A 26,649-nucleotide genomic window follows, 5' to 3' on the forward strand; every position below is an offset into this window, starting at 1 on the left:
CTGTTTTCTAGCACCACCTTGTCTCAACACTACACCATCTCCTAATACTCCATATTGTTCTACAGCTCCTGTTTCTCTTGTACCTCTCTCTCTCTCTCTCTCTCTCTCTCTCTCTCTCTCTCTCTCTCTCTCTCTCTCTCTCTCTCTCTCTCTGTATTTATCTACTGGGTGGTGGTCTAGTTGGCCTGGCATTCCTTAGTGTTCCACCATATCAGTGTAACTTTTCTTCACATTTCAGAACTTGACAGTGTCCCACAGAATCTCAAACTTTGTGTGGTATTTCCTACCACCCTTCAGTCTTATAGAACTACCCAGTGTACAAGAACTTCCTTATTTCAGTGTTCCTACTTTCTACTGTTGCCTATGTCCTAGTGTTCCATAGTCATCTGGTACTTTAGCATTCCCAAGCTCTACAGTCTCATAATGCTCTTTTGTTTTCTAGGGCTCTACAGTCTCCCACTAATCCCTGACCTCCTAGCACTGTGCTGTCTTATTGCTTCCCAGTGTTCCAAGGCTTCCTCAGTTCCTAGCTACTCCTTATTCTCTTGCATTAACTTATTTCATAACATTCCTCTATATGGTCACATTCAGTCTTCTATAACTCCCTATTCACCCGTCACTCTCACCCATCAGTCTTCTTTCTTCAGCACTTCTCAGACTATCCATGATTCCATTGATGCCTTTTGTCTGCCTTTCCCCTGTGTTCTCATACCTTTCTTTCTCATATCACATCCCTGTCTCCTGATATTTCACTGTTTTTTAGGTACCTTCAGTCTCTACTTTTAAACCCCCTAATTACAGGGGCATGAAGTCATTTAGAGCACCTCATTCAATAAGTCACTATTGTCTGTAGGTAATCTGTCTTTTGCTAAGCAACGGGAGCAATAACCACATTCCAGACAACTCCTGCTAGAGAGAAATGGGGTGTGGAGATGAAGAACAGATTAGGAGTCACATCTCTGGGCTGCTATGGTGCTATGAGGAAACAGCACCACAGAGAACTTGATTCTGAAAACCTATTCCAAGGTGAGATAAATCAGAAAGAGTTTATTAGATATAAAATCTATATATATTTTAATTTGTCAAGTTAATTCTAGAGTTCCTCTTCGGGTGACCCTATGTGAGCCTAGAATTGATACCAAGGAATCTGCAGATGAAAATTTCACAGAGTAATCCTTTCAAGTAGGGACATTAATCCTAGAAGGTATATAAAACTTTAGTGTGGTAGATGGAAGGATACCCCAGGATAACTGACTTATGAATGCATTAAAATTTGCCCAGAGAAATGAGCAAATGCAGAGAGGTAACTTATGGGCAGAGAGGTAACTTGCTAATGCTGAAGTGGTAAACTGTGAGCAATAATATAGGAGCCATTGACAGTAGGAGCAATCTAAGATACTTACTCCAGGAACTGCATATTATAGCAAAGGGGTTTGTTTGTATTCTTATTTCCTATATATCATAATTTCTCTTATTCTATATCAGCTACCCTTACCAATGGCTACCATACACCCTGATAATTCCTAACACCATGATCATATGTCAAACATTTCATTCCTCTTAGAAAATGTCATTTCTTTTTTTTTATTTTTAATATTTTTTATTACGTATTTTCCTCAATTACAGTTCCAATGCTATCCCAAAAGTCCCCCATACCCTCCTCTCCCACTTCCGTACCCACCCATTCCCATTTTTTTGGCCCTGGCGTTCCCCTGTACTGGGGCGTATAAAGTTTGCATGTCCAATGGGCCTCTCTTCATCTTTTTACCAAAGTTAGCAATCCTCTGTCATTGTTCTCTTTAAAAAAAGACTTCAGATAACTTTAGTAGCCTCTGCTCAAAACCACATGGCAGACTCCATTGGGCAACTCACCTTGTGCTTACGCTTGCCCTTAGGGGCTGGTTTTTCCACAGCTGTGGCAGCAGTTTGACGCTTGGGTTTAGAGGCAGTCTCCTTGTAGTCTGTCTTTGCAGGTGCTACTGGGACTGAATTTTGGCCAGGTATTCTAGAAAGTAAGTTGAGGTCAATCTTCACCCAGAGGTTTTTTGGATTTTCATGATCCCGTAGAGGGGACAAAAGCTCAGTTTGCATGGCAGGAGGTGGGGAAAAAGCTGTCTCCTCATTGCTGTTGGATAAGTTGTTGCTGTTGCCATTGGTCAAGGTGGTAAGTGTCAGGCTGGCATTAGAAGTTTCCTTGGATTTAGAAGTAATGCAAGGTGGCAGTACTTTGATCTGTAGGGTCTCTTCCTGGTCTGTGTTTGAGTCAGATGTAGATGAATCTGTTTCAATAAATTCCCGGGACTTGGGGACAATCTTCCCAGGCCCTCTATATTTCTTCTTCTCAGTGGCCAGAGGGACATGAGGCCTTGGCTCTTTCCTAGGCACTGGTTTGTGAGCAGTAGCTTTGTTACGGCTTCGTGGTGGGTCAGGAAGCTCTACACTTCCTTTATCTTTGGGAGTGCTGTTGGTAATATTTGGTTTGGGCCAGGTAAACTCCTCAAAGCTGGTGTTTTTCTCAACTTTTTTGGGCTGTTTCTTTCCAATTGTCCTTTGAGAAACTGTATCAACTGATGTTGACAGCTTATGCTTCAAGGCCTTTGTTTCTGGAGTTTTCTGTGTGGGCCTTGGTCGAGCTTTCTCCCTAATAAGACTAAGGAGAGGTCTTTCTTTGGGTACAGCCACAGCCTGGCTAGGGTTTGGTTTCACTTTGACCTGGACCTCCACCGGTTGTATTATGGGAGGAGGCAGAGAAATGGTCTCTGTGGGTGTCTCATTTTGGCCACAAATAAATGACTTGTTCTGGGACGTGACTTTGTTCAGCCATTTGTCTAGCTGCCATTTGTTGGTTGAGGGTGGCTCGGGCTGTAAATTGAGAAACAGCAACAAGGATACATTTCACACATGTAGAGACTTTATAGGGACTTTCTGTATAGTGACTACACAGCGCTAAGAAATTCATAGGTGATGTGGGCTGGAAACAGATTTAGTAGATAGAGTACTTGCCCACTATGCATGGAGCCCTGGTTCCATTCTCAGAACCACAGAAAGCAGGAGTGGTTGTAGAGGATGATCAAATGTTCAAGGACAGTTTTAGTTACATAGCAAGTTTGAGTTTGAAGCTATTTTGGGCTCCATGACACTTTGTAATCAACCAACTAACCAACAATAAAACCAGACTACCTTGGACTTTAAGTGACAGTCCACATACACAAACATATACACATTCATTGAGAAATAAACTTTCAGTGAAGATTAAAAGAGTGATTTGTTTTCCCCTGTATCTGACTAGATCAAAAGCATATAACTACAAATCAACCAATGTTTGTTTGTTTGTTTTTAAACAGTAGTTTCTTTCTCTCTTTCTTTCTTTCTTTCTTTCTTTCTTTCTTTCTTTCTTTCTTTCTTTCTTTCTTTCTTTCTTTCTTACAGTGGTGCAAAGAGAAGGGCAATGGCTGCTTTTATCCCCCCTTTCTTTTTCTTTAATTGGGTATTTATTCCATTTACATTTCCAATGCTATCCCAAAAGTCCCCCACACGCTCCCCCACCCACTCCCCCACCCACCCACTCCCACTTCTTGGCCCTGTCATTCCCCTGTACTGAGGCATAGAAAGTTTGCATGACCAATGGGCCTCTCTTTCCACTGATGGCCGACTAGGCCCTCTTCTGATACATATGCAGCTAGAGACACGAGCTCTGGGGGGTACTGGTTAGTTCATATTGTTGTTCCACCTATAGGGTTGCAGATCCCTTCAGCTCCTTGGATACTTTCTCTAGCTCCTCCATTGGGGGCCCTGTGATCCATCCAATAGCTGACTGTGAGCATCCACTTCTGTGTTTGCTAGGCCCCGGCATAGTCTCACAATAGGACCCAGATAAACACTAGTTTCTAACATTCCTTCGAAAATATACTCTCCTCTAGCTACTAACTAAAGGACTCTTCACAAGGAGATGCTTCAGACTGTAACCAGGAGCTCCTGAGAGAGAGCTCTGTTCCCAAAGGCTTTTGCTAAGAATCATTGATCCACCAGGAGCCAGAGGTTATGGTATATATTCCTAAGAAGAAATCTAAGTGAATCTCAAGTGTGTTCAGAAGGAAAATTTCCATTTTCAGAAATATTAGGGTGTACTACATGATGCTGTAATTCACTGAAAACACTATTACCTTTGTGTTTTTACTGGAGGGTGAAATAAATTGATTCCCTTAAACCACTATTCTTTCCTAAATATATGGGCAATAGTCAATTTATGGGGATGTGTATGTAGACTTTGGCATTCACTATGAATCAATAGAAATGATATGTCTAATTCACATGCTTAATATTCAACTCTGATTTCTACCAGTTAAAATAAAAAGCCACCATTTTTATTAGAAGGGCTCTTTTTCTGAAAGCCCCCAAGTATGTGGCAACAGTAAATAGAGAAGGGCAGAACTAAAAATTAATTAAGTAGCTGTGATCCCTGCTGACAGAAAACAATAGCAGGTGACTATTAAGGAAACTCTCTCAGGTGCTACTCTTAGCAGTGTAGTGCTAGGGTTAAAAGCTAGCTCTGGCAGTATACTGACCTAGGTTTAAGTCTTTGCTTTATTACTGTATCTCTGGGAGTTCTTGGGTTAGTTTTGGCTTAAATTCTCATAAACATACATTGTCACCTATAAAATGTCCTATAGTATAAGATAGTATTGGGATTTTAGTAAGAGTAAATGAGAAAATGTAACTCAAGTGTTCAGCACAACATTTGCTTTTTTTGTTTTGTTTTGTTTTTGTTTTTTCGAGACAGGGTTTCTCTGTATAGCCCTGGCTGTCTTGGAACTTACTTTGTAGACCAGGTTGGCCTCAAACTCAGAAATCTGCCTGCCTCTGCCTCCTAAGGGCTGGGATTAAAGACATGTGACACCACGCCTGGCCTAACATTTGCTATTTTTAACAGCAATAAAATGTCTACTGCCTCTATTATTCCTTTCTGGTTATTGGGAACGAAATGTGTAAAGAGCCATGAGATGTACCTTGTACCATATGCAGTCTCAGGGAACCAGAGCACTTAGTCAGAGGACCGAAAGGGAAAAACTAACTAATGGAAGATTTCAGAGTTATTGTTGTGGTGTTTGGGGTACATTATTATCTGGTACATGATGTAAATTGAAATAAAGAACATGTGACTTCTTGAGTGTTGTTTTCCCTTTAAAGAAAGGGATATTTCTGAAGTCCTCCTTGCTTAGTATCCATTTGCCACTTTAATAACTTTAAAGCAAAGTAGGGTTGGATCTTCAGATCTACAAGTGGGTCTTGACTGACTTTGTTGGTTTGCTTAAAAAGTAAGTTGCAAGCTTCATCATTCCTATACTAGTTTTATGTGGGATGAGGCTTAAGGCTCAGAGTAGCTTGGTGACTCCCATAGAAAATCTGACATACAGCAAGCAACCTGTACAACTTAGAGTCACACGAAAAAGATTTATATATGTTGGGGCATACACAAATATATGTTTGAAAGAAACAGTCTTATCAAGTCTTTGGCTACATTTCTGAAGTAGTTATTGTAGTAAAGTACTTCAACTGGTGATGCATCTGGCATGTACCTTATACACCAGAACATAGATGCATCCTAAGGCTTTGACAACTCACCTCTGGAGTAGCCACTCTAGGAGCCTCATTGGATTCGCTGTCAGTGGTACTGCTTTCAGTGTCTGAGTCCGATTCTGAGCTACTCTCTGACTCACTGGAGCTGCCAGACCCCACATTGGTTTGCGCTGCAGGTGTAGACTGTGGTGTGGCCAAGAGTGAGCTGAAAGAAAAATGACATCATTTATTACCTCATCGAGTCTCAGACTTGAAAGAAACAGCCCGGTTCAATATAAAGACTTATGATCTGTGAGCTGCAGGAAGAGTAGATTACAGGATTCTCACCTGACAGAAACAAAATATAAGGCTCCAAGAGCCCAGTGTGAAGGCCAATGCCAAGTGTTTGAGTCGAAGCAAGCACCTTGGCCCAGCACAGTTCTTTTTCTTCTGGGAAACTCTTCCCTTCTTCAAATTCCATATAAAAACTTTCAACAGAGATTTCATATCTTATGAACACAGACTAAAAGCTGAGATTCAGAGATTTTATTGTTCCTTTTATTTATTTCAGTTAATTTCTCATTTTCTGTTGCTATTTTATAGACTTCCACCCCAACTTCTTGTAGTGTAGTCCAATGTAGTCATATTTCTAAAAATTGGCAACTTCAATTTTTCTTTTATTGGAGGAAACTGAGGCCTAAGGTCTAGAAGGGGCTTAACTTCAGATCTGGTATCATGGTGCCCTGGTTCCTTCAAAGGATAACATCTGTACTCATTACATGTTATTCCAAGGGTCCAAAGGTATGGTTCTCAATTTCTGTCTGTTGGGTCCAAGAATAAAGAAATGAGAAAATGTACTTCTTTGCAGTCTTCACTATCATTTTTGAAATGCTTTGAAATACTTATTAAGGAGAAAAGATCCTGAAGAAACATCTACCTCCAATGCTTAATTTTTAAATTTTATAAAGCTGATCCAAAAATGTATTTGCAAAGCTACACCATTTGCTACTCTGCCTTTATTGGGAATCAACACTTCTTCACCAATCTTTTACTTTCTGTGTATTGTACAAAATCAACTCCAGCTGTCTCATCACATTCTGGGGCATAGCATTGGTTATTGGTTTTTTGTTTGTTTGTTTGTTTGTTTGTTTTTTGGTTTTTGTTTTTTTTATCCTTTTAACCATTGTTTCTATGGATTGAGTTCTTCTTTACTTTGTCTTAGGAACTGTGCAAAAAGCAATAAACAAAGAGACAGACAGACAGACAAACCTTCAAGGAGGATTCTAATCTTAGTAAATCTCTTTAATCTGGTCCTCTTTTGAAGATCAATTGAACTCAATGCAGGTTTAGGAATAGTGCATTTTTCCTATGGAACTAAGTCTGATTCATTCTGCTTGCTCTACCTCCACCCTATGCTTCTCAAACACTGCAGCAATTTTCTTGGCTTCTTCAAGTCTGAGGCAAAACTTCAAACAAGTGGTCATGCTCTGACATTGGGGGTCACCTAATTATCTGGTCCCATCTTTAAACCTAAGATACAGTCATTTCAAAAATTCTCTCGTGCAGAACTCTAGAAGTGTAGACTGTTATTCCTTGCCTGAAGCTGTATCATTTCATGCTCCATCCCATACTATCAACAGAGCCTCGTTTCCAACATTATGTCTCTCATCACTGGGCTATATCTTTCCTCCCCTGCTGCTAGGGAAGGTGATCCTTTATAGGGCAACACAGGCTTCTCATCAGTTACCATTCAGCACAGAGAACCTTTTTGCACTACATGTAACGCCAATCTCTAAAGTCTGGTCTTTTAATCTCCTAGGTAGACATTTTCTTTCACAGAGCAAAGACTCATCTTAAGTTGTTACCTGCCAAGCAAATGCTATCCGCAAGTACATTCTCTGCCAACTATACCAAGAGACTAGAGGAAAGCACAAGAAATAGAGGGGTTTATCTCTTGGGGAAATGTGTGTGTGTTTCTGTTACAGGGAAAGGGAGGAAGCCTGTAACTCAGTGTTCTTATTTTTCTGCATTTCTTTATAGAATTCCCTGTAAGTGCCAGTAATGACTCTATACTTATGCAAAGTACATTTTAAATTGAATCAATTGGTGTTTTATCTTTAGTTACTAAATAAAGATTAAGAGAATATATCTAAGTGAGATTAGTCCAGAGATTAAGCAAATTTAGCCTTAATTTCCCTCAAGTAAAGTTTCAAATATAATTTAGCACATCTGTAATGCTAAGAATACTGGGTGGTGGATTGAGGGATACAAATCTAATTTGGATCCAAAATTATTATTTTCCAGTAAAAGGCTGGTTCCTAATATTCATTCATATATGAATTCATTTTGATTTCTGGTAAGAAGCTGTTCAGCCTGAAAACTGAAAACTACTAATACTACTATAATCTACTGAAACCTGGCTCTGGATTGACTTGGGGATATTTTGGATAGTGTTCCCATTTACTGGATTACTTTTGAGCAACTTCTGTTTCAGAGCCACCACTAAGTTAATGCCCTTAAGATAAAATGCACTAATGTAAGACACATAAAGCACAGCTATTTTCCTTACCAGAATCAACTTCCTCATAACTAAGAATGCAAGCTCCACAATATTAGTAGGAGACGGTGTGAATGTGTATGTTTAAAGTAAGTATGCTTTATCCAAAGCCATTCTGAGGACAAGTGCATTTTCAAATGCAGATTTTTAAACTCTCCAAATTAATATGTTGAATGTAAGCCATACATAAATATCTACAATGTGCTCAATCAGATCTCAATATGAAACTCAATATTGCTTCAGTAACCTTCACAGTGTGCTTTACATTAGTTTAGGTCAAGGATGTCATCAAATGAATTTGTCTCAAACTTAAAAAGAAAGTTCTAGAACTTTCTGAATTTCAGAATCACAATTAAGCGATCATGAACATTGATAGAAATCACTACATTCATTCTGCTAAGTAATGGAAACAATATAAATGAGTCTAAGCCTCACTTCCTATGTACTCTTCCCAGAAACAAAGGAAGCCAAGACTGAAATATTATCTTCAAAATAGAACAAATATCAACATGAGGGTAATTGTTTCAGGCCCTGACTCTGTCTGGAATCTACCGTGGAACTTTCACATCAACAAAGCATCACTACATTTCACTTAGTTGGTTGCTGAAAACTGTTAGTTGGCCAGCTAATTTCCCACTTCTACTACATTTATTTTCATATGTCATTAATTTCTTTTTAAAATGTATACTACACTGACTGTGAATGAATCCAGCTAATGCAATTCTTGATTCTACATAGAAGATGAAGTATTAATGCATAATTTATACACCCCCATTTACCAAGGCTACATTAAAATTATTTCCCACATATCATTTATTCTCATATTTACATAAACTACATTTCTAAAGAATGCTAGTGGTTCCAACGTGTGATATTAATATCACTAACATTTAGTACATGAAAGTAACTGTTCCATATTCTGTACTCTACAACTTAATTCCTAATGGAATATAACTTCTCAAAGGACACAGGTTTGGAACAACTTTAAAGTCGACTGTTGAATCTTTCATAGATCGGCTTTGCTACTGTATTCATCAGTGAGTCAGCCTTACTCAATGAAGCAAGGCCTCATTTTAACTCCGATCTCATTCATTTTTGTCTTCATCATTGAAGCACAGACTAGAGGGGGAATTCAAGACTCAGGAGAAAGAGCTGTGTAGGCCACTGGGAAGGAAATTTGGGAGGCATTAAAATGACTTCTTCAAACAGAATTGTCTCTGGTCTAAGGATCTTGAGTGGTCTGAGAGAAATTAAAGAATTTAAAAGATGGTCCATCTACTGCATAGTATATTCTAGACACAAATACATTTATGATATTATTGAATAAACATTTCCAGAAATGACTTGGATCAATTTGTGACACCATAATTAATGAGTAGAGGCAAGAAAAGCAGAGGCTGGATACAGTATTGAAGAAACTTGGACTATTTGATGGAAAGACTTCTGGGTAGAAAGTAGGTAGACCATAGGATGAATGCATTTAAGAATCCAAAGGTCTGTCCGTTGAAAAAGGGAGTGACATAAAGAATTCCCTCCAAGATAACATGGGAATAGATATGTAGGCATCTAGTGGGGGAATATTTCACTTTGATATTTTTTAAATGTTACTTTTTCCAAATGTTGAAGTAAAATATTCTCTGCAATTCAGTGACCAGGTAGCAAAATGGCAATGGAAACTGTGATAGTAAGATTGCAAGTATGGGTATGGAGTGGGCTTGAATGCTGTTTAAGGTATCTTGTTCAAAGGTTCTAATCTTCTAAGAACTAAAGTGTTTAGGTCTAAGATAATCTCTCAACTGCACTTCATCAGTTATATAACCTTTGTCAAACTGGAGTATTAAAATATGTATTATTGAAGAGCTAGGTTTTTAAAGTTATTCACTTTACATCCAAATATCAGACCCCTCCTCCCAGTCTCCCCATCACACAGTCCCTCCCCCAGTTATCCCTCTCCTCCTCTGAGAAGAGGGAACCCTCCTGGGTATCCCCCCACTCTGGCGCATCAAGTCAGTGCACTATTAGGCAGATCCTCTCCCACTGTGGCCAGACAAGGCAGCCCAGTTAGATGAACAGGATCTGCAGCAAACAACAGATTTAGGGACAGCCCCCAGTTCCAGCTGTTCAGGACCCACATGAAAGTCCAGCTGCACATGTGCTACATATGTGCAGAGGGCCTAGGTCTAGCCCATGTGTGTTCTTTGGTTGTTGGTTCAGACTCTGAGAGCTTTGAGCCCCAAGGGTCCAGGTTAGTTGACTTTGTTAGTCTTCTTGTGAAGTTCCTATCCTGCAAGAGCAGTTTTATGGCTTAGGCTTTTCATTTATTCAGGTTAACAGGTTTCAGAGAGCCAAACATTTGTATTAGTTCTCTTCAAGTATGCTTCTGATTCAACTGCAAGTTCCTTTCAGAAGGAATAAAAAAAAAAGTGGACTAATTAATTTGCTTAATCCAATTATGTGGACATCAAAAAGAAAATTCTGAATTCTTGAATAGGTAATATTTTTGTAGTAGGAAACGTAAATAGGAAATTTTGACAAGAAAGTCCTGGAGATACTGATATTACCCACAAATGCCCACAGAGCCAGAGCTTGCCAAAGACATGCAGCATTACATAGATTGCAGGAGAAACTCACATTATTTTTCTTTTAGTTGAGACGTGTGTAAATTTTGCCATCCTACTTTCCTAATTTTAGAAGGATCACATGCCTGTCTACCAGCCAATTTTGAATAATTTTATATTTGAGTTCATAATTAAGTTGTGAAGAGATCTCTACTTGATCTTACCTGTCTTCCCTAAAATTTTACTTTATACATTTGAAAACTAAAATTTAGTTTATAAAACTCTGCATTTGAGAATTCCAGGAATGCATTTGCTTCACCAAGGCTAAGTCACTAGCAGCAGACCTTCTGAAGGGCGGACGTTTTCCACAGAGCGAGAACAAACCACTTTCTATCTATTTGAAGAACTTTGAATCTTCCCTTATGCCTCCCAGGCTCCCTACCTTAATCCATTTGTCCAGTGGAAAGGATACCAAGAGTGGGAAACATTATAGAGGTTAAGCAGAAACATAATGTATGGTATAGGCAAAAGGCAGAGTTGCTCTGGTAGGAGTAGATGAAAGAGCAAGAGAAAATAGGATGGCCCTTGAGCACCACTTAAAGGCAAAATAGCCTATACACAAATATGTATCATCAAAATGAGTATATTCTTTGAAAATATTCTGATAGTATTGATAAGCAGCCAATTCATGTCCACTTGTGATCTGTGTCATACTCTGACACAGTTTCAAAGATACATTTTTTTCCAACATGTATATACACAATACTTAATTTGCTATCTGATCCTTGGGTTTACAATGAAGTCTGATCCACACATATACTTACTGTATACTACAACTTTTAAATCTGTGAATGACTGGAGAGGTCTGTGATTGGCAGAATAATAACAGATTCCCCAATAACATCCACATCATTATCCATAGAACCAGTGAATATGTCACTTTAAGTAGTCAATGGGAATTTGCATGTATCAATAAATTAAAGTTCTTGAGATAAAATATTATCCTAGGTTATCCAGATGAGCCTGATTCCATCACAGGCATCCTTCCAAGAGAAAGAAGAATTTGAAAAACTAAGTAAGGCTGTAGATATAATGTGAGAATTTGATCTGTTGGCTTTGATAATGGAGGAAAGTCAAGGAATGTGACAGGCTCTAAAAGCTGGGAATCAACCTTAGTTTAGAGCCATCAAGAAGACTGAAGATAATAAATTGTGCCAATAGTATAAATGAGCAAGAAAACTATTTATCCTTGTAGGTTTCAATAAGGAATGCAGCTCACACCTTGATTATTTTTTTTAACCTAGTGAGGTTTATGGCCAAGTTTTGAGCTCCAGAACTCTGATAACAAACTTATATTGTTGGAAATAATTTCCTGTGGTATGGTATAAACTACTAATTTAAGGTAAGGAAAAAATACAAGATCCTAATACAAATGAATAAAATATTGACCACAGCAGGTTATACTTTAGCACATTTTTCTCTGTTTATGAAATTTCCTTTTCCTTCAAAGTCTCTAAGCAAGGCCACCTTGAGAAGCATGAGAGTCACCTGATGAGCAGCAAAGCAGATTCAGGAAGCTGTTCATAGATTATTGTCATCAAGAAAAGGCATGAGTCAGTCATGGTAACTACAAACCAATCTTTTGAAGCTGTCAGAAATGAAAATGGCTGGCAATGTCTGTTTTTCCTCATTTACTAGAAGCTGTGTCCTTTCTGAAGAGATGGTAATGAAAAATTGTTGTAATAGCTTTTCATAATTTCATTTACTTAACAATCAATCAGATCTGAGCTGTGATTTTAGTGAACTAACCAGATCAAGATCTTTGGGATTTTCTTGCCTGGACCAATTTTCAGTCCACTTAAATAGCTACAATTCTCCTGATAGCTTTAGAAAGAGTATACTGTTATAACCAGGAAGAGTGTGAGGTTGGATACCAGAGTATCTGATCTGGTTTTAGCGTCTGACCATTATGTTACCATAGGCTAGACACTCAACCATTAAGTCTCACTTTTTTATCTGTAAGTTGAGAATAATATACTACATAGATTTTAAAGAGGACAATGTGAGCATTTGGGAGATATAATTCTTTAAATTAGTGCATCTCAAACTTTATTGTGTATGGGAATCACCCGGAGACCTTGTTAGTGTGCCAGTTTCTATTTAAGGAAGCCTGAGGCAGGATCTGATTTCTACATTTCTAATGGAATCCCAATGATATCTATACTGCTGGTGGACTCCATGGAGATCAGCAAGGCTAAAATCTACTCATGGCTAATCATGAAATAAGCTATTGGAAGAAAAATAAGATAATGTGTTACAAATTTGAAAATATATGCTAAAACACAATGTTGGTATCATATATGCATTTCCATAATTATTTTTTCCACCATTAATAACAAAAAAGCTGGCTATTTTCTGTAATTTATTATATATGCTAAAATTTAAGCTCTTAGGGTGTGTGTGGGTGCATACACGCATGTGGGTGGGTGAAACCCATGTTTGCACAAGTAGAGGCCAGAGATTAGCACTGGGTGTCCTTCATTGCTCTCTATCAGGGTATATCATTAAACCCAAAAGTAGTTTACTTGGATAGACAGATACCCTGGGCATTGGGCTCTACAGATCTAAGTACCTGTCTTTGTCTCAACACTTGCACAGTTGCCTAAGCATAGGGGTTGGAGGTATACACTGTATTCCACTATAGCCAGCTTTTTATGTAGCTGCTATATATCCAAACTCAGCATCTTATGCTTGTATACCAAGTACTTTACTTACCGAGTCGTCTTTTTAGCCTCTCTTTGCTTTTCCCCCACCCCCTTTAAGCTTTCTTTAAGCAGTCATTGAAGAGTTTTTATTGGATACCTTCTAATAAGAAGGGACTTCAGTTTGGAATTTTCTTTAGGCCTATATCTGCACCAATATTTGTCAAAATTTCCCTGCATCCCTTTTAGTGCATGCCAGCACTTACACACTATACCGCTTCCATTTTACAGTTATGAATACAGATGCTCACTATCCAATAATAGCAACACGAATAATACTTTAGAAACTTAACAAAATACACAAACATGAAAAAATGAATTCTGCCCCAGGACAGTACTCTAGGAAGTCTAACTAATGTCTGCTAATGGCATATTATATCTTAAAAGCATCAATATATGTGTGGCATTTTAGGTACATTTTGCCTTTAAAGATTGAGTTTAACAATGGGAACAAAGGAAGCAAGCAGATGTGTTTCCTGAACCCTAAGATCTTGCTCTCCTCCAAGGTAATGAATGATTGTTTGGCAGCTGGTACTCATGAAGAACCTAAGATAGGTCTCCAAGGGTCTGTATACCATAGTCAAAGCCTTCCATTAATGAATTATATCTATCACAAATCTTAGGTGAAGTAAGGTGAGTATTTTGACTGGGTGATCTTTGTGTATGAGTCACTGTGCTTCTTGAACTGGTTTGGAAATAGAGCCAAGCTACTTTCCAGGAGATCCCATAGGTTCCTGATGCCAGATTCCATGAGAAAACACAAAGCACACTGAGACAGCTCAGGTACTCTGGAGACAGATTTAGGATGTCTCGGCACAGGCTGCAACCTTCTGCCTGCTTGATATCTCCTTTCTTGTTGCCTATCAGGCTTAGACTTGCGGTGAAATTGGGAAGTGGGCATCCCTCTTTCACTTACTCTAGACTGTTTTCTTCTCAGATGTCTCTCAATGCCAATCTCTTTATCAGTGTTGTTTGTCCTGTGCCATATCACATCTGTTATCTGACATATCACAGGTTTATACTGTAAGCTTCTAAGGCAAGAGGTTTTCTAAACTACGCACTCCATAAGAAGCTTAGTGTGTTTAAGAAACCATAGTATAAAACAGTAAAGATATCTTCTCATAGATCTCTGGAAAAAACTGTCTCCAGAAGCATCCTCTGCCTGTGTTATGTGTAGGCACTTAGCCTCCCTATTGTACCACACCCCTGTGGTCTCAGCAGGTTATTGTCATCATCAGATTAACAAGACTAGAATGATTTTTATTAATTATGGGGCACTTGGTACTTTCTAGCAATTTTACTCCAATGGCCTTGTCACTTATAACATGGGATTTCATGGCCACAAGAAGAGGGAGCAGATATCTACCAATTTTGTCAATGAAGTTCCAGAGCTTCTTTGTCATATGCTTGAGGCCTGGTGTGTATGTGTGTGTGTGTGTGTGTGTGTGTGTGTGTGTGTGTGTGTGTGTGTGTGTGTATGTGTGTGTGTCTGTGTTGGGGGAGGAAGTGCAAAGGGAATGTTATTACTTTGCTACTGGGCCAAAAATATCAATTCTACCTTGAGAAGATGACAGTGATGTGAAGTGTACTATATAAAGCATCCTTTTAATCATATCAAATGATACTAGGGCTGGCTGTGGTGACACATGCTTTCAATCCCAGCTCCACAGAGGCAGAGGTAAGAAAATATTTGACTTCAATGACATACTGGGTTCCAAAATGAGATTCAGGCCAGCCAGTCACATAGTTGAACCCAGTATCAGAAAAGCTAATGCTAATATTTTTTAAAGGGTAACAGGAACTTGGAGTTAATCCCAATATTTCCTTTGGTAAATTAATGAGATAAATGGCTAAATGTTGGTGTTTAATATACTGATGGGCCATACTTCTTTTTGCTGAGGAATATTTTGCTGCATCTAATTCAAAGACACATATAAAATTTCTAAAATAAAAGGCATCCACTGAATGTATCTTATTTCCTACTCGTGTCTGAAATATCTTGCAAAGATAAGCATTAAAGATTCAAGTTAGTGGCAAAAATGCAATCTGAAAATCACTATTTCTAGCTTCCACAAGAGTCAGTAATACAATCCATGGGTATGATTGCAGAGAAAACCCTAGTGGCTGAAGACTTAGACTAGGCCACTAGTTCTCAAGAAAGAAACTGTTGCTAACTGTCCTCCTTCAACAAAATCACATAAAGATTTTGTGAACAGTTAACCAGTTTGACTTCCTCAGTAGAAACTTCTTTGTGCTCAGAACTATCAGTAACTATTTGTTCTTCTAAAATTAGTGCTTAGTGGCATGGGAAATCTTTAATCTACATAATTCTTATTTCACATAATGATATTCTTTATCTATTTTCAGTCTGCACTCCCTGATAGACCAAAAGCTGTACTCAAGTAGTTCTGTTTCAGTTCCATCCACAAAATTCAGCTTATTTAGAAAGATATTTTTTTCATGTAATTGGTAGTTATGGAAACTGCTTTCAATAGGTCACTGAGCATACATATGTTCATGAGCGCAGGAAATAAATGTTATGCTCCTTTCTGAAAATGTGTGCTACATGCAAACACACTGTCCTCTTTTAATTAAAACACAAAATTCCATTATTTTACTTGTATGAACCATGGGTTCCTCTCATATTTTGATAATTAACCAGTCTAGACAGCACTGAGACTGATATTAACTGGTTTTCTAGTTGATGCCTTTTCCAGGGCAATAATTAATTTGCTCATGGAGTAAAAAATATTCCATCAAGTTGAGATTAAATATGAAGTTGAGTTGAAGTACCTTCACAAAAGACAGGACTCTATCCTTCAGCTCACATGCATTGCTAGATATGACAGACACTTCCATATTAATAAAAAGAAAATATTCCTTTCCCATAATCAATTGGCTTGAACGTTCATCCTAACATGTACTATAATTCACAAAATATATTACTAAACAGAAAATATATTACTAAACCAAAAGAGAGAGAAATCCTAACAGTTTCACATCTTACACCTTTTGCACAATAAGAGCCTTCTTAGAAAAATGAAAGAAAAAAAAACTGACCATTTTGAAAGGAATTCCCTATATGTGTTATTTTGAGTGACAACAAAAGAAAGAGTAGACCATTAGTCCCTTAACACAACCTGTCTGAAAATTTTTACCTTCCAGTTAACACATCTCCCTTCTCATCAATGCTAAATTAGAGGAGGTCAAGTACAAAATAGAGAAGAAGGGACCATACTTTCCCCAGGCTTGTAGAGCTCATGTGATCCTGTACTCAACCCACTTTTGCCATTAAGAAGAAAAGTCTGTTCAAGGCCATGGGAGATAAGAGAGCTAAGTATAAGCATCCTTCTTTCTTCCACTAGTGGAATGGCTGTGCTCACAAGTAAATCTAGATCAGTAACCACAGAAAAGGCAAGCCTGTGTCACCAATGAATACACACAGTCAATTCCAAGCTGACTTTAAAAGAAATGGAAGAAAAAGGCATTTCAGCAGGAGCTAAGGCATTTCACCAGGAACTACTAGGAACTACTAGGAGATTCGATAAAGGCAAAGGTGCTAGAAGTAATAAGGTCAGGGTGGTTGGTTTTATTGTTAAGAGATCTTTGTCCTGCAGAGGAATTCCAAAGAATTAGAGATATTAGAATGAAAAGGATTTAAATAGGCAATTACAAACATCTTTTGAGTTTAAGCAAATGATAATTGCATTTGATCACTTCATTAGAAAAAGCAGGGAATCATGTTATGAGTAGAAGGCACATACCCTTTGTATAATGTTATCAGCAAACTAAAATGATACAGGCTCTGCATCAGCTAAGTTCAACAATTACACATTCTAGGCTTTGCTTCAGGTGGACTGTGAATGTCCAAAAGAAGAAAATTATGCTTGCTTACAAGCCCTGTAAAATATACTCTCAGTGTGATGTGAATGACTATAACTTGAAAGTATGTTTATCAAAAATCTTAGTAGGCTTTTCATGAGTCCTATACTATTTTTGCTTTATAGTGATAAAAGGTGGATATGCTACTCTGCCAAGGGAAGTTCAGGTAACAAAATATGAGACAAATATTTCCTAGAAAGTTCTTACACTAAAATATTTCTTTTGTCTATAACTACATTTCAATGTGTATTTTATATCACTCTACCTAAATTCAGGGTGTTTACATAATAAATAGTATGAATGTGGGCATTTATATATTGATGGTTTTGTGTGTGTGTGTGTGTGTGTGTGTGTGTGTGTGCGTGTGTCTGCATGTTTGTATTTAAATAAACATATATGTGAGGAAATATACAACTATTTACTAGAACCCAGTACATCTGATACAAAGAATTAAGTAATTTCAGCATTAGTTTTTGTTTGCTTGATTTTCCATGTTAAGAACTTGGGCCTCACACATAGTAGACCAATACTCTTATCTTTGAATTATATCCTCAGCCCCTAATTAGAACATAAAAATATATGACTGGCTAAGCAGGAAAAATAGGTTTTAGAAGAAGATCTCCACATGATGCACATAGTATTAATTTTAAAAATAATATTACTATGATTTGGATAAGGGCTGACTTATTGACTTCTATAGCACATACATACACAATTAGTCATTAATAAGCCGAGATATTATTGTCTGCCAGTATTTATATCAATCCCAATTTGGGTTCTAGCCATGTCTGCATTATTAACATATGTGGCAATATATATTAGTTAAACATATTTTAATCATATAACAAGCTAGCATGAAGGGCTAGGGTGATGGTTTAGTGTTTTAGAACACTACTTTATTTTCCAGAAGACCCAGATTCCATTCTCAGCACCCATATGGCAGCTTATAATCATCTGTAGATGATGTAGATGATCAGGGGATCTGACACCCTTTACTAGTTTAGGTAGCAACCAGGAGTGCATGTGGTATACATATATGCAGGTAAAACACCATACACATAAAATAGGAAAAAATAAATCTGTTTATAAATTCCAGAATGCAGGAGTGAAGGAACTCATGAGGTCCTACCCCTAGATGAACTATAATTGCCAGGAGAGGCAGAGTCACTTTTGGGTTTGGCCACTGGTAAGTCATCCATGCACAGTAGTGATGCCACAACAATGTGTATATGAGCCACAAATCAGGAAGACATGAAGTTGGAAGAGATATGTGATAGAGATTCTCAGGGAAGCTTGATATGGAGTGAGGGGTGGCTATAATCACAATACATTGTGTGTGTACATATACATGTGTGTGTGTGTGTGTGTGAGTGTATGAAAAAAATTTAAAGAATAAAACTTTTAAAAGGCAAAAGGTCTGAAAGAACTGCCAATGGAACTGTGTTTTCAGATGTTGTTGATGACTCACCTCACCCCCAGTTAGTCCCGGCACTAAGTAAAGCTAGCAGGCTTGGTAGGGCGGACAAATATGTTTTTATGGCATTGACCAATTCTTCATTTAGATGACCTCTTTAATCTTTTAGCTGGTTTTTAATCTTGTTAAAAACAAGGTTTCCTTCTTTCTTGTCTGCCTCCTGAGCCTCCTTTCCCATTCTTCCCACTTCTTCTCCATTACTTTTTGGTATCTTATAACAATCACAGCACTCAGTAGAGTACTATCTACAGTGGCTCAACTTTATTTCTGATTACATTACAAATTGATTTGGAAAACTCTATTTCTGGAGTTGTTTCTCTTCTTGTGAATTATTAGAACCTTCATATAGGAAGATTTCCCCCCTCTAAATCTCTTCTAAATCTCTTTTATGCCAACAAGATAGTGGTATGAAAAATAATTCCAGAAATAAAAGATTTAAAATCTTTTAATATCTGTGTTTCAAATGATATTTAGTTAACTCCTTTTTAAAATGAACAGAAAGAAAGACTCCAACGTCCTATAATTTGCATGTTATTAATGTTGTTACAGAAGGGCAAGAAAGGGCATGACTTCAACAACTCCAAATAAAACCCAAGGAGGTTTTTAACCAATGCTTCTCTGCCTATGCTATTTCTTTAGAGATTGCATCTTTGAGAACTCATTATGCATTAATTGTATATCTAAAAATATATCTGCAACAGGAAAACAAAGCAACTTTTGCTTTGTGATTTTACTTTCCTTTAATGTGATGTTTTATATACTGAGGTTTATTCATTTGTTGGTAGAATGGTTTTTATGAGATGTGATTCAACATAGATTCTTTTCTAGTATCATGTTTTATAAAGATATGGGGAATGTAATATAAGTCTGATACAATTATGGTTGTGTGCCATGCAAGATGATACTGTAAATATACAGAGAGTCTGAAAAGCTGCTTAGCAAAATGATTTTAATATACATGGCAGTGTGAAAATGTAAGAGGAATCTATAATGACAACGAAGATTAGCCATTTGCTCTCTAACCTTATTTACAGAAGCAATCAGAGGTATTCAGGTCGAGTTAATGACCCTGTCTCCAATTAATTCAATTGTCTACAAACAGCACTGGTGCAGTGGCTGTCTCTAAGTCTGCCTCCCAGTCTCAGAGGGAATACATAAGACTCCATTAAAAGTGACAATAATAATGCATTTATTACTGAAACGCTATTGTATTATAAATAAATTCCTCATGTTAAATTATGCTCCATGCTTTAACAGAAATTCAATTACTGAAATAATAAAAAGACGGTGTATTTGCCAAGTGCTTGGACTATAATTTGGCTGCTTAGTTACCAATGGTTGGCTGTTTTGCAGGGTTTTTTTTTTTTTTTTTCTTCACAGACTATTTCTTTTGAGTAAATGCCAGACTTTTTCATACAAATTTTATGAACAAGATGGAAAATGAAATTTTGAGCTTTTGAATCCAATTATGAAAGACATAACTAAATCTATTATTGAAAAAAATCTAGTAAGCCCTTTGTGCCGCTGTTCAGAGCTGTCTGGTAATTGAGGTAAGCACAGGTGCTGCTCATTATGGACCATTGTGCACCATCTGAATTCTGGGAACTGTGGAATTCAGATGCTTTAAACTCTGTTTGTGTGAATAACAAACAGGCCTGATTCTGCACTTGTTTGTACAAGCTTGTACACAGCTCATTTGGGACATCGAAGACACCTGCTTACCCCTTTGGAGCCAAAACAGTACCATTCATGTTCTGGCTATCCTATTGATGATAATTTTGCAAAATCAACATATTTTGTATGTTCTCTTCATTCCTACCATTTCTTCCATCGTACAACAATACCAACATATAGTTGTCTTCAGTCATAGGGAAGTCAGTTGAATAAAGCTACTTTAATTAGTCAATGACAAGAGGAGATACAAAGTTGTACAATATAGCCAGGGGGAATATCAACCCAGTGCTTACTGTGGAATGTTGCTTCTGACAGACAAGCTGATGTTCTGTAGTGGGTCGAGGATGTGTGTGTGTGTTCTTGCACACGGGTGTGTTCACACACATGTGCACATGTGTACAGTGCACATGCTCATGTGTGCACATGGTTAAGGACTAGAATTTCCTTCTTTCCTTGTTTTTTTTTTTCCTTCTTGAAGGTTCTCATATGTGTCTTTACAATGTCTAATCATGTTCATTAGATGGGTTATTTGGAAACAGAGAACCTCATAATTATAAAGTCTCCATTCTGGTTTTCCGAATACAAAGAAAAAAAAATTACTCATATCAGTAATTTGTAAAGTTCTACTCTCATCCCATAGGGCTAGAGTTGGCCAGAAGTGGTCAATTGTACTGGCTTAGGAGGAAACTAGAACTCATGCTGCTGTTCTGAGCTGCTGAGTAAAGTCATATTATCCTGAATGTGCAAATCCTACCATAGCTTCCCAGTGATCCTACTTCAATAATTCAGAGAGTTTGAATTTTCTGTTTCTCTGGCAGGTTTTACCTACTGGACAACTCCTGCCCAGAAAACATGTGGTCATGTTCTGTTGTAGAGCAAAATAGATATTTAGGTTACTTCTGCCAAATGCAATTCTGGGTCTCCTCAACTTCAGCTTGCCATTTCCACAGTGATTGAAGATATGAAGCCAGACTTTCAGATCCTATAGTCATTAAGCCTTATGATTGGCCTGAGTTTTCCTGGAGAACTCAGGAATTAACTTTAAAGTTGTAAGTGTGGGGAGTCATAAAAGACACTTCAGACACTTTGTAACACTGGCTGTGATTTTGAAAGCTCTAGCAGAAGACCCCATAGTTAACATGAATTCTACCTATTTAGCTATGCTTGCACTCCAAGGTCCCAGAGAAATCTCACACTGAAGAGGAGCAGACAAAGCACACCCACTGCAAAAATGTAATGGACTACTACCCAGTATACTGCTCATATGACACCTAGTTACAGTGCTGTTTATCTTGTCAATCAGATAAATGTTCTGGTTTTGATAGTATCTACTAAAGATAGTAGAAATGGAAATCAACCAAAGTAAGTTCCTACATTTCAGAGAATGGATATGACTAATAGAATTTGACAGTGCTCCATAGCATGCGTGGATTGGCATCTTACATTTTCCCTTCTGGTTATCACACAGAAAGGCAAAGCTCTGCAGGAATATAAATAATTTGGAAACCCTCATGGACAATATTCTACTGTGTCTCATTTGCACTTAAAGAAAGCTGCCCTACGGATCTTGTGTACTTTTAAGATTTATCTGAAAGATACATGAAGAAGACTTCCAGTCAAAAATGTACATATTTAATGGAATTAGATCTCCAGGCAAGAAGATGTCAAAAGAAAAGGCAAAATATTAAAGTGAATGCGAAGTGTTCCTCTCCACAGCTATCCTGCTTTGATAAATATCTTCTGGGATGCCACTTACTAAAAAATCATAATTTTACTGAATGAAAAAAAAACCCTGAAGTATAAAATATACTCTCTTTATTGCTGAAGTAAATTGTTGTTTTCACATGTCTCTCTGAATTCTGCTTTTGTCAGCCTGGAGCCTTGATATTTGTCTTTAGACCTTCTTTTTTTTTTTTTTTCCAAATTATTCTTATTGAAAACATAACAATTACTGTGAAACACTGAAATTGCAGTGAGGGGCAGAATTGGGGAGCTATGTTGACTGCAAATCCTCATTTACCTTCTCGCCTCAAGAATGAGCAGTTTCACAAGGGATCCTTGTCTCTGGAGCTGTCTGGCTTCTGAGAGCTGCTGGAAAGCCTGCAATGTGCCTATATGGCTTTTCTCATGAGAACCCCAAGCACCAATAGAATTGCCTCCAAATATATGCTGCAGATGTAGAAAGGGATGGTAGGAATATGATATGATATTTGGGCTTTTAAATGTGTAAAAGTGTTTAGGTTTTAGATTCATATGTATGCATGCACATTTGTGTATATGCACATATGTGTAGGGGAAGTGTCTCTAATTTTAAAAAAATTCTATTTTATCTTCAAGTGTCAACAACCTACAACTTATAAAGAGAAATTCTATATAATAATAAAATACTTAATATTTGTATCCCCCTTGAGTTGGAAGTCTGTGTTGAGACCTAATAAGTCAGTGGGATGTTACACATAGAAAGCTTTTTTCAAACATGGTTCTCTTAGCACCAATATTATTTACATTATACCCAATACTAATAGTAATGACACTTCATTCCACCCACTTCCTCATATGCACTTTGACTCTGATCAAGGTCTTGGAGCCATTAAGCGGCTGGGAAAAACAAGCCTGTTTTGGAATTTTCTTTGTTTTTGTCTGTCAGCCAGTTTCCCAACCATATGTGTATTTTCAGAGGGATTTTCAGATTATCAGAAAACAAGTACTAATAGCTTTAAACATATGCTTTCATCAAATTATTTGCAGACTTCTCAATGTATTGCATTGATGATTGAAGACACATGTTAGCTAGTTATTCTTCAGTTAACAGTGATAATAATGATGATGGTTATGGCAATAGCTGCTGCTTACTAACCTCATACTGTGTGCTATACACTATAAGTACTTTTTATGATATTTCACTTAGCTGGCATAATAGATGCACAGACTGTTATTGCTCTCATTTCACACGAGAGGTTGGCAGTTTAGAGAGGTTAAGCAGCTTCCTTTAAGATGTGAATGAGTGTCATTCTGATAACAAAGGCAGTGAAAGTTTACTACTGAGTTAGAATGAGTTGCCTCAGGATTCTAATACACAACTTAAAGATGATATCCATCATTGTTTTTTAAGTTTCTGTTTTTGTAAATGCAGTTTTTAGAGGCAAATGCTGACTATATAAGGATTTCATAGACTTGTGGTTATAAAGGACGTTGTAAGTTAGTAATCTATCTCTGTACTATCTAAAGAGGATCTGAGGTTAATCAGTATACTCAGAATTTATTAATTTCAGAAACTGATCTCAATAAAAATCAGTTGCAACTATTTTGCTTTGTAGGGAGACAGGAGCTGATGCATACAGAAAACTTGCCAGGGAAAATATTATGCCCAAGATAACCACTTTTTAATTTTGAAACATGGTTAATGATCATGAGATGGGTATTTAGTTGATTATAATAGTTTAAATACATGACATTGATTACTTGTTATCTGTTGTTATATTGGAATATGTAAGCTTCAAGCCTACATATTTTTATATGTCCATATGTACGTATAATCTATAGGAACGATACAGTTATTTTTTTTTAGTAATATCTCTTTTTGATCATTATATATGTCCATGTTTGGCAGCCATTGGTTTGGGTCATGATAGTATATTCTAGACTTATGGAATCACATCAAATAAATGACCAGAAAGGAAAAGGAATGGGGAAGCACTGGTTAGGGTGAGGAAAATGGCCTTTTATACTTTAGACATTCACCACTCCTAATAGAAAGCAAAGCAAAACAAAATACCATCACTAGTAGTTATTATTCATTTATTATATTTATTGACAAAAAACTTATTCAATATTTCCACATTGTCTTATTTCTATTATGCAGTTGATAGCATTTATAATAATCTAGTCAACAGCAAATAGTATCTTTATACTTGGGCTCATCTTGGTCTAATTCATGGCTTCATCAGGCTATTTACACCACATCGAATTAGTTCATCAATACGTTTGTACTTTTCTTCCTGGCAATATTCCTACTCCATCCACTTTTAATCACACTCCCTTGTTAATGACCACTCCCTGTATGCCAAAACTATTGCAATATACTACATACTGTGTTCTTTAGTTTTATCCCATCCTTTCTCCAGTTATTTATTGATAGATTTAGTGCGATCCTACTATGCCACAAGTTAAATCATATCTTTCTTCTGCTCCAAGTTCTCCAATATCTTCCAACTCATTCAAAGCGAAAATCTTTTCAATTGCTCCTCAGCTCCTCTACAATCTGATTCACAGCAAACTTTCTTATCTCTTCTCTCAATATTCTTAGCTCTGCTCACTCTGTTTTAGTTACACCCTTTCTTTACTGTTTCTAGGGCACCTCAGGAACAACTGGGCCTCAGGGTTTTTGCATATGATGTTTTTCTCTAAAGCTTACCTCCTTACTTTGTAAGGCTTTGCTCAGATGCCAGTTCCTAGAGAGGCTTTCCAGCACACCCCAGCCCTCTCTAGCACTCAACTGTGATTTCGTTCCCTCTAATAGCACTTATCACATTCCAATATAAGTTGTTATTACATACTTGTGTTGTTCATCATTTGTTTCAACACAAGAGAATATAAACACTGCTAGGGAAGAGAAGCAGACCAAATGTCAATATTTTTAGCTCCTAAGAAATTACATAGCAGGAATGTGATAAATATTTACTAATGCAATCTTGAATGACTAAGGAGACAGATTCAAAATGATTGACAAAGCAAACCACTAACAACAGATTGTAAGAAGTGTGCATGTATTGAGAAAGTACTCCAGGCTAATGGCTAATCACTTTTTCTAAAAAAATCTGTTTTTTTAAATATTTTTTTTAAAATTTATATGAGTACACTGTAGCTGTCTTCAGACACAGCAGAAGAGGGCATCAGATACCATTACAGATGGTTGTGAGCCACCATGTGTTTGCTGGGAATTGAACTCAGGACCTCTGGAAGAGCAGCCAGTGCTCTGAACCATTGAGCAATCTTTCTAGTCCCTAATCACTTCATATAAATTAACCGAGCCTTCACGTTGTTTAGAGAGATAAAAATTATGTTATATGTGTAGGAGGCTGATGTTGGGGATCAGGTAAAAATGCTCCAGTACATACTTAGATTAAGTTCTCAAGACATCAAGGCTCAGATAGCATAAGAAAGTTTTCCTAAGATTACACAGCTAATTAGTTAGAAGAGCTGGCAGCCAAATCCAGGTCTTCCTGACTCCAAAGTTCTTTATCTTACACAAACAGGAACAATAGTGTGGCAATCCTCTAAGGCCTTGTCTCCTCCTACCCAACCCCTAACCCTAAAGAGTAGCAATGGACTTTCACTATGATTGTAGTTTATTGCAAAGACAGAAGAAATCAAGAGGGAGCTCTCTTAGATGACTAATGTAAAAACTGGGAGAATTTCTTAGGACATGCTCATGCTGAAGCTAAATGGTACCTCTAATCTCATATGATTTTATCTTTGGAGGCAAATCCAAATACATAAAATATACACTGAAAATTTCAGAGAGATACTTAGAGAACATGTCAGGTATTCATTACCCCACTTTTCAGAAGAATACACTGAGGCCCAGACTTGATAAGAGTGACACACCAAGTTAGCGAAAATTCTCTCAGGAAATTATTTGCTTCTTAAATCCCAATAAGATCTGCCACACGTTTGTCATTGGCCTAAAATACACTTCATCTCTGTAGCAGCAGCATCAACAGAAGCAAAGAACACAGAACTAAAGCTGCAAGTAAACTAAAGCAGCAGATGAACACCCATATGCTTGACTCTCAGGCTGAGCTGACTGTGATTGCCACTCTTGTTGGAGTGGATATTTTCCTTAATGGCCTTCTCCTCTAGTGCTCAGTCAGTCAGAAGAAAGGATTTTCTAATGTGCTTTCAGAAAATGAACCCCACCCACTCCTGGTGTGATACAGTACAAGATAAAAACATGTTTCTCAGCCATTCTTTACCTTGTTAATGATCACAGGTCAAAACCAAGATCCTTTCCTTTCTCAGCTGTAAAAATACATTTATTTCAACAATGAAATCATTATAGATGATAACGATGATGCAAGGCATGTAAATTGGAAGATCCTAGTTTGTATGATTGTGTTTATTATGGCTACCACTTAATTAAAGAGACATTTATTACTGTAGTATTCTGATAAATGGTTTACAATT

The 26,649-nt window shown here is 37.3% G+C and overlaps 1 protein-coding gene across 2 annotated transcripts in view; it reads right to left on the reverse strand.

Moving 5' to 3' along the window:
- Window positions 1-26,649, reverse strand: part of Aff2 (ALF transcription elongation factor 2) — a 494,279-nt gene that overhangs the window by 37,755 nt on the left and 429,875 nt on the right. For both annotated transcript variants that reach the window (XM_021152989.3, XM_021152988.3), the window contains exons 9-10: window positions 5,623-5,782; window positions 1,873-2,862 (exon numbers count right to left, since the gene is read on the reverse strand). In XM_021152989.3, the coding sequence (XP_021008648.1) occupies window positions 1,873-2,862; window positions 5,623-5,782 (1,150 nt within the window). The remainder of the gene's footprint in view (window positions 1-1,872; window positions 2,863-5,622; window positions 5,783-26,649) is intronic.

Source organism: Mus caroli, unplaced genomic scaffold (assembly GCF_978045245.1).
Source record: "Mus caroli unplaced genomic scaffold, Mus_caroli_1 scaffold_5, whole genome shotgun sequence".
Lineage (NCBI taxonomy): Eukaryota > Metazoa > Chordata > Mammalia > Rodentia > Muridae > Mus > Mus caroli.